The sequence below is a fragment of the Scleropages formosus genome, chromosome 13 (assembly GCF_900964775.1).
Source record: "Scleropages formosus chromosome 13, fSclFor1.1, whole genome shotgun sequence".
Classification (NCBI taxonomy): domain Eukaryota; kingdom Metazoa; phylum Chordata; class Actinopteri; order Osteoglossiformes; family Osteoglossidae; genus Scleropages; species Scleropages formosus.
Genome location: NC_041818.1, coordinates 27,318,884 through 27,332,190, shown reverse-complemented (window position 1 = coordinate 27,332,190; position 13,307 = coordinate 27,318,884). Strand labels below are relative to the sequence as shown.

The following is a 13,307-nucleotide window of genomic DNA, read 5'->3' as shown; positions in this document are numbered from 1 at the left end:
GAACCCTTCCTTCCTGTTTAAGGTGGATGTGGATGGGCCTCTGACTACCCCACAGCTTGGGTATGATAGGCAACAAAGGTCTGAATTTTTCTCATTTTGGCCTCTTTTTTGTGTTCTTTTAGCGACCGTTCTAATAAGAGCGCTTCTTCCAGGCAGATGGCTGGAGCTCCGCAGTGATCCCGCCCCCTCTGCCCCTAACGCTCATTGCTTGCTCTCCCCGCGCCGTTCCATCTAGTCCTTTGCTGTTCCCGTCCCTCTATCCTGCTCTTCCTCCCCTTCCATTCGTCTCCATTTCTGTCTCTGAGAGATCTGGATGCTAGCGGTCGCCATGCTGTTACCATGTCTCCCAGGTTTCTGCCCCCCCCAACCCCACCCTGCTGCCCCTCCACTTCACATCATCACACTTTGTCTCCCGGAATGCCACGCCCCCCTCCCTTCCACGTCTCTCATAGCCGTGTCTCATTTGTCCACAAGTCTGCTGCCGCTAACCAAACATGTCGCTCCTCGCACTCATCACCTGCTAGAATGCGGTTTATGGGGGGGGGGGTGAATTAAAAAAAAAAAAAAAAAATGCTGCTTAAGCCCTTTGCTCAAATCGGCGCAGAAATGGGGAGGGAGGGGCTCGGGGGTGGGGGGTTAATATACTTTCTAATGCGGGTTTGATGTCGCACAACTTCCTGTCTCGTTCCCTGTTGTCTCAGAGCTCCTTCAAGGACGTGGCCAGAATTCATCCTGGTGTGTGTGTGTGTGTGTGTGTGTGTGTTCTTAATTACAATTTATTCTGGGATGGACTCTGAAATTAAGGTTGGGGCTGAAAAGGTTGAGAAAAGGCACTTTGTGTGCAGGTTACAAAGAGGCCTTTGTGTCTGTGCCACCAGCCCACTGGCTGGGTACCTACAAGGGTTTCGATTCTCTTCAGCACTTACCAAACCGCGGTAATGGCAGGGTAACGTGTACGCGCTTAGATTGGACCGGAAACGCCCCGAGAAAGTGACTCTTTCTGGAATTAGTGAAAATTAATGGTTCATTAGTGCATGGGGTGCGCGTGCGCACACACACACACACACACACACACACACACACACACACACACACACAGAGTGACTGTCCCGTCCACCTGGAGCCCTGAGACTCACTGCAAACTGTATGAAAAATGTCAAGTGTAGGTGTGTCACACAGATGAAACGGGGGCCACCTGGGGGGGTCTATGTGTCATCGCAGAAATGTTGCTGTAATTCTGTGTTTAGCTGGAAACTTAAAGCACCTAAGTGGGTTGGGGGGTGTGCGGGGGCTCAGGGCTTTCTGCATTCTGAGCAGCTGTTTGCGAGGCATGGCGGACCCTCGCAGAATGCCGATGTGTCCCCTTTAAGGGAGTTTCTCCCGCCGACAAGTGCTGTCTTACCTTTGTGCCCCGCGACTCCGCTGACATTCCTGCCTGTGAAGTGACGTCATCTTACGAGGCCCGATGAAACGAGCCTTTAATGCGCACTGTTTATCCTCCCCCCCCCGCTGTCACATGCAGAGCCCCGCCCCTCTCGAGTGCCACCGCAGGCACGACCTTCATTCTAATTATGGGGGGTCTTACTCGGTGACAGCGACTTTGGGTGCCATCTGCTGGTGGCTGCGGTAACTGCGGCTCGGCCCACATCGGAGGAACAAGGGCCGCATTGAGCGGGCCGAGCAGTGCGGGGGGTTCGAGTGCATCCTTTCACAGCGCAGATGCACACCGTACCACACCAGTTTGAACACGGGTCTGGGAGCCCCTGGTGCCTCTCACATTTCTCAATGGATGCGGGGTGGCGGCCAGCCAAGCTGGCATGCGCACTGAATGGCACCCGTTCAAACTGCCTCGTTTTGTTTTTCCGGAACGGTCTCGGAGTGGATGCCTCCTCTGAGCCGATGTCACGCCAGCGGACAGACAAGTCGCATCTCGCCCGCTGGCTGTGTGTGAGGCTGGGAGCCGAGGGCGCTCACTCACAGGCAGGGAAGCGGTTCCGGGTTGGGGACGGTGGTGACGCGTTGCCGATGCTGTGCTGCGAGCCGAGGAGGCCGTATCCCTGACTGACGGCTCTTTCCGCTTCTTCTCCCAAAATGTGCCTGGCAGCTGAAAAAGCTCCTGCTGTCGCCACCAAATGTGCCTGCGGGCCTTGATGCACAGAAGCAGGGCGGTGCACGTCTCCATAGCAACAGGAGCCAGCACCCCAAGCTCCTGAGAGCATCGGTTAAGGTGAGTGGAGACGTCCTCCCTATCTGTGCTCCTCCTTCAAGGAGCTGGGGGGTGTGGAGGGGGGCAGGCGTTGGGCCTGCTAAGGAGATTAAAACCAGGACAGCCAGGTGGAGAGAGCCCGCAATTTGTCACTGCCTGTCCAGCAGGGCCCTGACAGGTAACCATGGAAACGGTTGCAGAATTCCCCCCAATGTCAGGTGTGTCTGCAGACACGTGGGAATTTAAGAGGAGAGGACCTGCTCGACGCACTGGTCCAGCCCCAGCAGGAAGACGGTCCAAAGTCAGATTATTGCAGTTCGATGGATATTACCATATAGAGGCAGAGCTAAGCACTCAGTACCCAAGGGGCTTCAGAAATTCTCACATACAGAGCATAAGTGCGGTTTCCACTCTGATGGGGTGGTAACGGCCGTCTCTCTGTCCGCTGGCAGGGCGTCAGCGAAACGGAGCGAAAAGCCCACGCCGTGCGACCTGCCGGACCCCAGTGCACTGAGCTGCACCGTTTCCTGATGACGACACGGGAGGCCGAGGACACGCCCTCTGGTGAAGAGGACAGTGAGTTGGAGCTGGAGGACGATGAGGAGGAGGAGGAGGAAGACACGCAAGAGTCCTCTGGGAGCGAGGATGAGTGCCATGCTGTGCCGCAACCCGCGGAGAGACAGTTTTCCTCGGAGAAGGAGCTGCGCGGCATGGTGGAGCTCATCAGCTACATGCACACGTACTGCCTGCCTGGCCGCAAGCAGGGTGCCGGGGAGCGGCGGGAGCGCGAGTGCCCGGGCATCAGCGTCAGCATCAGCGTCGCTCGCAGGGCTCGGCATGACTGTCCCCCGGCCCGACCACCCCTGGCCAACCAGAAGCTCGCACCCGAGGCAGCCGGAGGCGCCCGTCCGCGGCTCGCCTTCGTCCGGCGCCGGGAGCTCAAGGGCCACTCCCTCCTGCGGGAGCTTCTGGAAACGGTCCGATCTTTTGACGTGAGTAAGCCTTATAGACTGCAGAGCCCCCCCTACAGCCACGCTCGGGGTGCCACCAACAGGCTAGTGCCGGACAGAAAAGGAGAGGCGGCCAGCACACGACCTGCCAAAGTAGAGCTCAGAGACTCCTCCTCCAAAAGCGCCGTCGGCGATGTCGCTCCTGATCCCGCCTCCGAGGCCGAGCAATCGAACCCGACGTGGAAGGCCGCCTCTGGCGACGCCTCTTTCTCCGTCAGGCGCTCCCGACGGCTCGCCTCCTTCCCTGGCCGTTTCGCCAAGAGAGCTCGGGCAGGGGTTGGACTGGGACGGGCGAGGGTGCAGTCACTTTCAAGTCGGTGCTGTGAGGAGGCGGGGCCTGCGAAGCAGCGCTGCACAGAGCTCTCCCCTACAGAGAGCCTTTTGCACGGAGATTCCTGCTGGACTGAACCCCAGAAGAGCAAGGATACTGAGTCTCCGTGCAATCAGAACGGTGAGCTTCCCAACAGAGGGGTGCCGACCCCCACAGTACACCGGCTCCTCAACGTACGGGCAGTCGAGATACAATTTTTTGGGGATACAAACATTTCAGAGTTTAATTATTTCTAGAGTAATTTTCATCCCTTATCTGTTTCCTAAACCTGTTGGATCTTTATTGGATCGAAAGTGACCTGTGTTTACCTTCCCGTCCAATAGATGGCAGTAAAGAGAACCAAACAGAACAGGAGTGCAGGACCGTCTTGGTTCAACTCACTTGCACGGTGTTTGCCGTTCGTGTGCGGAGTTGCTGAGTGTTGGTGATTAATGAACGTGAAGGATGCTGTACATGTTTAAAGGAGGGCTCGATGAGCACTCTGGATTGAATATGAGTTTGTGAAGACTACGTATTGCTGTCAGTCATTTTAAATTAGTTGGAGTTTAATGTTAATAAAAACATAGACAGAAAACATGTTCTGTTTCTTATAGCTGTGTCTGAGATTTTTACAGAACCAAACCAGACAATAAACTAAGGGGTTTTACTATTACATTTATATTTATTCATTTAGCAGACACTTTTCTCCAAAGCGATGTACATCTCCCCTAAATTATTTTTTTAATGTTTTTTTTATTCTACTATTAACTTTTTATTGATTGTCTCTTGGGGGTTAAACTTTACAAACGATGAGTTACCTACCGACTTACGAACTTGCGCTCCCAGTCCTATTTCTAAGTTGGGGAGCCAGTGTACTGCGGTCCTTTAACACCCAGCCCTCCGGTGTTTTGCATGTGTGTCCTGCCAGCTGTAACATGCTGCTAAGGTGATGTGCTCTTGTGTTTGCAGAGAAGCGCTCCTGCCTCCGTCTGCCGCTGGCCCCCAAATCGACCGGGTGGGTGGAGCACCCAGCATCGCTGAGCTCAGCACCAGCCTTCATGAGCCACACTTAGACTCAGAGCCTCATGAAATCAGGTTCACACTCACATTCTGGTGAAAATCCAGCAGCACAGCCCTGCAGGACTGCCACGGCACACATACTGTGCACCTAACTTGTGTCAGTGGATTGAAAACGTAATGATGACGGTGACTCTCTCTCTCTGTCTCTCTCTCTCTCACTCAATCGCTCACTCTTTTGGCGGTGATCAGAGAGGCGCAGTACTCCAACAAGCCCTTTGAGCAGACGACTGTCAGCGTGGAGCTGTGTGGCACAGCGGGTAAGCTGAGCTCCGCATTCATATCGACTGTCCTTGGCGAGACTGCTTGGGTCACGCCCACGGTCTTCTGGTCATTTTGGGCTCCTCGTCTGCTGCTAAGTATTTATTTATTCGCGGTACAGCTACGATTTTTACGCAACCTGACTTGTGAATAATTGGGGAATGTCTCTGTTATTTACTGTCATTCAGGTATTTAGTCTTCAAATTATGTTTTATTTATGATAGTGTAATATTGGCATTAATTTCCGCCGCCTTAAATATATTAATGGTGAATAATGGTCTGCGTTGGGACTTTATGTTTGATGAACAGCTGGTGTGAGATGGCACTTGGAGGTCGACTGATGATGTGCAATTTTATTTGCAGGGCTCACTCCGCCCACCACCCCTCCCCACGAGCCCTTCAAGGCCGAGGGACGGGCCGAGGCGTGCCCACGGGGGTCCTGGCTGTCGCGGACACATTCCCGGAAGCTTCCGGAGCAGACGGAGCTGTATGCCCAACTGCGCAGGATGGGCCAGGCGGGCGACGGGGGCGCGGGGGGCCCCATCAGCTGGTCACTTGGGGACCATGACTATTGCGTGCAGGGTCTGGGGGACGGTCTGAGGAGACCCCTTGATGTGCTTCACTCCTCTGTCCGAGTGGAGGAGAAGGAGGGGGCCAGGTCAGCAGAGGGGGAGCGCACTGGTACAGACCTGCCCCAGGCGAAGCTCCTCTCCAAAATCTCGGATCCCCCAATGGGTACGGACAGCAGGGGGGGGCGGCGCCACACAGCAACACCCCGCTCACAGTCGCCCCAAGCCTTATCGCCCCGCAGTGCAGATGAGGGAGTAAACCACCCTGCTCTGACCCCCACCACAAACCCCGGTGACTACGCCCCCCTCGACTCCTGCTGCCAGCCCCCCTCTCCCAGCAGCCAGCTGAGTTTCAGGTAATGTAACCTAAAGGTATGATTCTTTATATACCCATCCTTCACTTAACGGGGTCCTGCGCAACAACAAAGCATTCCAAAGGCTTATATGAAATACATACCCTATCCTCGTACAACAGGATTTTTATTCAGTACAACAGCATTTGTGTCTGGTTACGCAAATGGCTCACTTCCATATTTTATTTATTAGCTATTTTATTCACGCTACTATATTTGACTGTTTGATAGACACTGCTTCTTCTGTATCGAAACCAATTATTGTACACACTTCCTGACGGACTCAACCAATCACAGCACCGATTATGGGAAATGTGAAGACATGTTAGGAATTAAGTGCAATAAATGTGATGAGATCCAGAGAGACATTATGATGAGTACCAATAATAATAAATAGCTGGTTCTGCTATTTACGCAATTAAAAAAAAAAAAAAAAAAAAAAAAAAAAAATCTGTAACTTGTGACAAATTAGCAAAGGTGTCTGGTTTTCAGCATGAGAAGAAAGATGAAGAAAAAGAGGAGAAAGTAGAGGGAGAAAAGCAGGAGAGTGTTGCAAAAATGAGAAAACTGAGTGTCAGCTTTTAATATTTTGGATAAATGATAGGATTGAATAATTTTACTTTCAATTCTCATAGAGAATATTAGTGTCGTCATCATCATACACAAGAAAAATAATGTTTTATTAATTTTTGGTGTTTTATTTTTCCTCTGAGGGCATGGTGGCGCAGCGGGCTTGGCCAGGGCCTGCTCTCTGGTGGGTCTGGGGTTCGAGTCCTGCTTATGGTGCCTTGCGATGGACTGGCATTCTGTCCTGAGTGTGTCCCCTCCTGCCTTATAATCCTGTGTTGCCAGATTAGGCTTCGGTTCGCGCAACCCGGCTTGGGACAAGCGGTTCCAGCCAGCGTGTGTATTTTTCATCTGGATAATTCGACCCCCTCAGAACAGAGTTTCACCCAATGTGGTGATTTTTTTTTTTTTTTTTTTTTTTTTTTTTTGGCGCACGGAATTAGCTCTGTTAGGTGGGGATGGGTACACATCCTGAGGATATCGTGCTCCCTTTCGAGCAGCAGCTCACCTGGTCCCCGTCTGTCTCCGCAGCTGTGAGAATTCCGAGACGTGTCACGGAGAGGAGCAGAGGATCAAAACTTTCGTAAGTCACCCGTCACGGGGAGGGGAACGAAAATCCTTCTTCGTGTTCCTTTCAACTGATCTGAACAGAAAGCACAGGTCGTGCGGGTTGCTGTGACCGTGCCGTATGTGCGGTTGGTGCCCGATGCGAGTCCGCTGCTCGTCTCACTCTTTGTTTCTGCGTTGTCGTTGCGCAGGATGACTGCCAGGTGTTCTACATCCACAACCTGCCGTCAGGCATCACGCAGGCCATGCTGCGGCGGCGATTCGGAGCTCTGGGTGAACCCAAGGAGTGCAAGATCGTTGTGAAGAACGAGTAGGTGCCGCCTTCTCGTCCCTGTACCGCGTGCTCAGCCTCACGTGCCTCTCCTGCGAAAGACGGAAGCAGAAGCTGGTGATCTGACTGAACCTTCCTGACCACTTTTGTGCCCTTGTCTCCATGCAGAGAGCGCTGTGGGGTCATCACCTTCCGGCACCCCCCCAGCGGTCCGCGGCTGCGGCACAGGTGGGAGCCGACCCAGCACAATGGTGGGAGCTCGCCGAGGAGGTTCGGCAGGAAGCGCTACATTGATCTGGGTACGTCCCGGAGATCCAGCAGGCCGAGCGGCCTGTGGACAGGGTTTCCAGAATGCCTCAGGTTGACAGTTAGTGCTGTCAATGGAAACAAGGGACAGCTGCGTGTGTAGTGGTTAGAACTGCTGCCTGTGAACCCAAAAGTCGCAGGTTCAAAACCCGCTTCCAGCTGTTGTACCCTAGAGTAAGGTGCTTACCCATAAACGAATAAGGGAACCTGGGGCAGCAGGTGGCGTAGTGGTAGCAGAACCACCTTGCTTTCTACAGACCTGGGTTCAGATCCCTTGCTCAAGGTACTTTTCCTTGAATTGATGCAGTAAAAATGACCCCACTGTGTAAAAAAAAAAAAAAAAAGACCGCTGAGAGCGTAGTGGATAGAGCTGCTGCCTTTTGATCCGAAGGTCACGGGTGTGAATTTCGCCTACTGTTGTAGTAACCCTCAGTGAGATACCTACTATTAATTACTCCCGTAAAAAAAAAAATCTGTTAAACAATTGTACATATGTACGTACATACACCTGAATGAGGCGGGATGGATCTCAGGTAATACCGGTGTGCCGCCGTGCCCTGACCGTTGACTGCGGCCACGTGTTTCTGCAGATGAGGCAGGACCCGGGCCTGTGAAGAGCAAGTACGACGCCCTGGACTTTGACACCCTGCTGAAGGAAGCCCAGAGGAGCCTGCATCGCTGAGACGCCTTACAGCCCCGCCCTTACGACCCGACTCGCATCAGTACCTCAACCAAGGCACCTCCTAATGTTTACATTTTTAACATCCGAATAAGAAACAAACCTTTGCCTATTTCAGCCGAGGATTTGAGGAGGGGAGAGGAGGGCTCATGGGAAAATGGGGGGGGGTTGCAAACACAACTAAAGTACTCTAAAAAACAAAAAGCTGCTTCCTGTGCGTGCTCATGACATCATTGCCCTGCTGAGAGAGGGCGGGGCTCTGTAGCAGACCGCCGTGATGCGCGCCTGCGTCTCGTCTTTTTCCCAAGCCCCTTAGTCACTGCTGGTGGAAGCGAAAGTCGCACTCGCCATCTAGTTGTTATCGTGCGTACGTGAGGAGAATAATGAAAAAGAAAAAAAAAATCACGAAAAAATAACGGCTTCATTATAGGAAACTGGATGTAAAACTGTGTCACGAAAAAAGAAAAAAAAAAATGAATGACAACTTAGAGTTTACAAGTTAAAAAAAAAAATATATATATTGTTTTGTAAATTTAGTGCTTCCTTGATTTCATCTATGCACTTGTAATGAGGTGGTGATGTTCTCTCTCTCTCTCTCTCTCTCTCTCTCTCTCTCTCTCTCTCTCTCTCTCTCTCGTTCCGCTGTGAGCCGTGCTGCTGGGGGCTGCGGCTTCCGGAGCTGCCGATCCCTCATTAATGATGCCGAGTTCCACCGGAGCCTTTCGGAGATAACCGTTTGCAGCTGTTGGAACGTGAATATTGAGCGGAACGCTTGGGATCGCTCCCAGTGGTTGAGGGTCCCTGACAAAACACCTGTTTCGATGAGCACTTTTTTTCTTGCAAAAGAACCGGCATCATTTATTGCACGCAGCCATGCCTATATTACCGCCAACTGCTCTTTATCGTAAATTGGTTGCCGGAGTAGCTAAAATATTCAGGGTTTTTAAAATTTTATTTGCTGCATTTTACTCTAGTGATGAGCACTTAAAAGAAAATGGACTGGGAATTTGTCTGTCTAGACAGTCCACGAGACGTGGGATTTAAGGAGGAGGGAACGGACCTGCGGAACGTGCAGTTGTCTGACCCTATCGAGATGTCGTCGTGGTCTCGGTGATCTCCACCTCTGATACGATCCTGATATATGAGATGGCAGTTTTTTCCAAAGGTTTCCAGGGACAACGTAGTTATTTGAAATGCTTCCGAAAATGAGGTGCGCTGTACTTAATGTAACAGCAGCTGTTTTCACTTAAAATTATTACAGTTTTTTTATTGTGGGGCAGCAGGTGTCGCAGTGGTTTGAGCTGCTGTCCCCCTCTGAGAGGAACCAGGTTCGAATCCGCTGTGCTGCTCTCCTGAATTGACACAGTAAAAATGACCCTAACGTTAAATGGGTCAATAGGTATAAGTAGCCTAACGCTGCAAGTCGCTTGGGAGTAAAGTATCAGAGACATGAATTAACAAAATAGTTTATTTTTTAATTTCAATTTTAAATGGTGGATCTGAAGTTATGAGTTGCCTGTAGTCACAGACATGCGGTCCCCAGCGTCCTTGGCCGCGGGTTTTGCTCGCAGGCCCCACGTGCCCGATGAGTTTGAGGCAGCGCCGGTCTTCTCTCTTGGCCTCCGGTCAGTTTCCACCTGCCCCGTGCGGCGGCGCCTCTTGCTCCCAGCAGCACAGCCGAGGGCCGATGCTCCCGCGCCGCCTCCGTACCGAGTGGGCAAAGACAGCGCACATGTGGCGGCGTGAGAACATTCCAGAAGTCCCTCATGTAGAGGAAACAGAGGGGTATCTACCTCGCTTACACCTCTCTCTCTCTCTCTCTCTCTCTCTCTCTCTCTCTCTTGCTCGCTTGCTCGCTCAGTGCTCTTTCAGACAGGTGGGGGTCACACATTCTCTCTCTATGGCTTTGGCTAGAAGCACTCACCTCAGTGATAAACTCTAATTGTCTCTGTGTCTGTTTTTGACTCTCGAACGTATATCCAGGTGTGTCCGAGTGTGTCGTCTGTTGTCTTGTGGCGTGTCTCCGGGGGGTCGCGGAGGCGGTTGGGGCCTCAGGCGGATGAGGGGCGGCGATGAAGGCTGCACCCACCCCCCAGCAGGTCTTTCGCCTCGCACCCAGGACCCCCCGAGGGGACCCCGGGGGCCGACCCGCCCCTTTTTCTAACTGACCGTCCCCGTCACTCTTCTTTGTACGATCTCCTCTTCTGTAACACGTGAATCGAATGTTTACATCGCTGGTTTCTCCCGCTTCTTTTTAGGATGCACACTAAGTACACGGGCGCCTTATTCCGCATGGGGACACACCCTCTTAAGGACGCTATGGATCACGAACGCAAATATTGAAACATTTTCTATGTACTGTAAACGGCAGTGGGTCGTTTCCTTGGCGACTGAGCTGAGTGGGTGTTTGTGCTTAGTTTGCACGCTACTAAATAGTGGCAGAACGTGCAGGTTTACATGATATAATCTTGTTGTAATGGCTTATATACGGTGTGTGTATATACAGTATAGATCTTTGCCTAGGCTACACATGAAGTTCATCGTGCTGTGCTCGACAGCGACCTCTAGGTGTGGTCCGTTGCGCTAATCGCTGGAGGCTGCAGAGGGCGACGCTCGACGCGCGCAGGAGCGGAAGGGAATCGGCTTTCAAGTGGAACAGCGGCTTAAAGCAAAAGAGCATCCCTTTATACGTTTTTCTATGAGTTTGTGAATATTTTTTTCATAGTTTTTTTTAAAGCAACATTTGCGATGCAATATGTAATACGTGTCGGAGTGGGCCCTTCCAAGAAGCGAAGGGCTGTTCGAGGAAGTTTGTGTTTATTTGATGAATCAGTTTAACCTTGAGAACAAGTCACGGGCTGTAAAGCGTGGCGCCGGTGCAGACGACGACAAGGCACGCGTGGCACGGACGCGCTCTTCCGCACCGAGGCGCGACACGCGGGTTCGTGCATCCGCCGCACTTTCGCAGTCGTGTAAATGGCCGTCGCGACGAGCAGCGCTCAGTTATTTTCGCTTTCGTTTCGGTGTTTTGGGATGGGAGTGCGAGACGAGCACCGAGGCCTGTTCGGGTGCGGGCCGGCTCCTTGCCGCGGTTACCGTTGAGCTGGCGCTTGGAGACGGATGGAAACTTCGAACCCGAAAATCTCACAAGGAGAGCCTTAAAATAACGGGGGGAACGAAGCTGTCGGTGGCTTTTAATAACACAGATTAATCTCCTTTAAAATCCTACGTGTTTTATTAATTACTGACGTAATTAAAATTTTCAATACAGCCATATTATAAACAGTATATACATATATAGATATATATTTGTGTGTGTGTAGATAGATGTATAGATGACTATATAATTTCCTATAGAAATATTTGATGTTGACCGTTCTCCTCAGTGTTGCGAGCACTTTTTCCACACGTTTCGAAGACGGTAGTCAGCCTGCGAAGAGCGGCTGGAAAATGATCCAAATCGAAATACTTCCAAAGGGAACCCTGCGCTTTGGCAACATGCCTACAAGTGTCACGACTTCAGAAATCCACAGTCTTTACCAAAAGAAAAAAACTCCCTTTAGTGTCGGAATGTCCCACCCTACTGGTCTGGACACGTTGCTGACAGACTGACTTGTTTGGCCTTCGGTTTTCGCTTTTAAACTTGACAACGTGGAAGAAAGACGACATGGATTCCCTGCAGCGCTATGGAAGTTTTTCTCTTTTTGCAATATCGAAACGGTAGATTTCACCCACTGTATCATAACTGTTTCACACCATCGTCCAAAAATGAATGGCTGAGTTGTGACAAGCGAGAATTTTTTTTTAGCCGAGTGTGAGTTTTCTTTCGTTGCCGTGACGACCAGCACACGCGATGCCGTTTGAGCCCCTCCCCGCTGTACACTGTAGTGGTCCTGGGTTTTGCTGCCTCAAGGTCAACTGAGTGGTGACAGAATCAATAAAAAGGGCATAATTTTTTTTTTTTTTTTTTTTTAAATGTCTATTTACATCTAATATCTATCAAATTCATAACCTGATTTTCCTTTTTTTAAATTTTTTTTTTTTTTTTGGTATACAGTACTTGGCTAGTAAGATTTTCTATTTTTTACATATGTTTGTTTATTTTGCTTTTAATTTTTTTTTTATTTATATGCTACTTAGTTTGGATGTCTTTTTCCTCTCTGTATTGTGTGATTTGATGTCTTGAGAATGTGGAGAAAAAATGCATTTCAGTATTTTTGAATTGTTAAAATCTAGTTTCATAGATAATTTTACCAAAATAGCTGAAATTATCTGATGTTATAAATTATATTTTAATTCATGTAAATAGTTTTAAAAAGAAGACTATGGCTTCCTTTTAAACAGAATACATTTCTCTTGAGAAATTGTTTACATTATTAAACTGTAGAGATGTTCCTCATATACTGTAAAAAGTACATATATTCATTGATTTGCCTTCAGAAAATAAAAATCCTAATGAACCACAGAGCTTCTTGTAATCGTTTATCAAGCACTAACCACTCTTTAATTCTTTTCTGAAATTAACTTGCTATGTGTGTATGAGCATATATTTCACAGTAAATATACTTCACTTTTTTCATTTTTCAGATATAATTGCTGTAAGAATGTTAGCCTTTTGGAGAAAATGATCGGCGTTAAATACAATATTATGCACTATAAACAGTACATGCATATGTTAATTTCATATTTTAATTATATTTAAAGTGGTTAAAAAAAAGTACAGGTTGGGAGGGATGTGGGCTGTGACCCTGGCGCTTCCGGGCACCGGCTCTTCCTGCGGACATCGATAATTATGAGGCAAGAAACGCCCTCCAGTCGCAGCTCTTTATTTTACATTTCATGTCAACGCGTACAAATCCGACCGCAGTCTGCTAATATTCTACAGAAGCTCAGCTGTGTGTATACGGGGGAGTCGTCTTCATGCACGTGACTAATCGTAACGATATGCGAGAGGGTGGGAGCAAAGCCGTACAGATTAACGCCGGCTGAATCATAGCTGGTCTTAATCTGTCTAAAGCTTTTTGTTTAAAAAAAAACGTGAGGTGCTTTCGCCAAATGCTGTTTGTCGCCGTTCTGTCGGACGAACTGAGCCGCCTGCTGAATGGATGGATGCAGCCGAGGAGGTGAACGT

At 49.9% G+C, this 13,307-nt stretch overlaps 1 protein-coding gene across 3 annotated transcripts in view; it reads left to right on the top strand.

Annotated features, from left to right (window-relative positions):
• The window catches only part of ppargc1b (peroxisome proliferator-activated receptor gamma, coactivator 1 beta), a 44,247-nt gene extending 32,790 nt beyond the window's left edge, over positions 1-11,457 (top strand). For all 3 annotated transcript variants that reach the window (XM_029257188.1, XM_029257190.1, XM_029257189.1), the window contains 9 exons: positions 2,105-2,227; positions 2,659-3,667; positions 4,496-4,541; positions 4,796-4,863; positions 5,228-5,789; positions 6,885-6,936; positions 7,112-7,230; positions 7,360-7,490; positions 8,088-11,457. In XM_029257188.1, the coding sequence (XP_029113021.1) occupies positions 2,105-2,227; positions 2,659-3,667; positions 4,496-4,541; positions 4,796-4,863; positions 5,228-5,789; positions 6,885-6,936; positions 7,112-7,230; positions 7,360-7,490; positions 8,088-8,179 (2,202 nt within the window). In that variant the 3' untranslated portion in view covers positions 8,180-11,457. The remainder of the gene's footprint in view (positions 1-2,104; positions 2,228-2,658; positions 3,668-4,495; positions 4,542-4,795; positions 4,864-5,227; positions 5,790-6,884; positions 6,937-7,111; positions 7,231-7,359; positions 7,491-8,087) is intronic.
• The last annotated feature ends 1,850 nt before the right edge of the window (positions 11,458-13,307 follow it).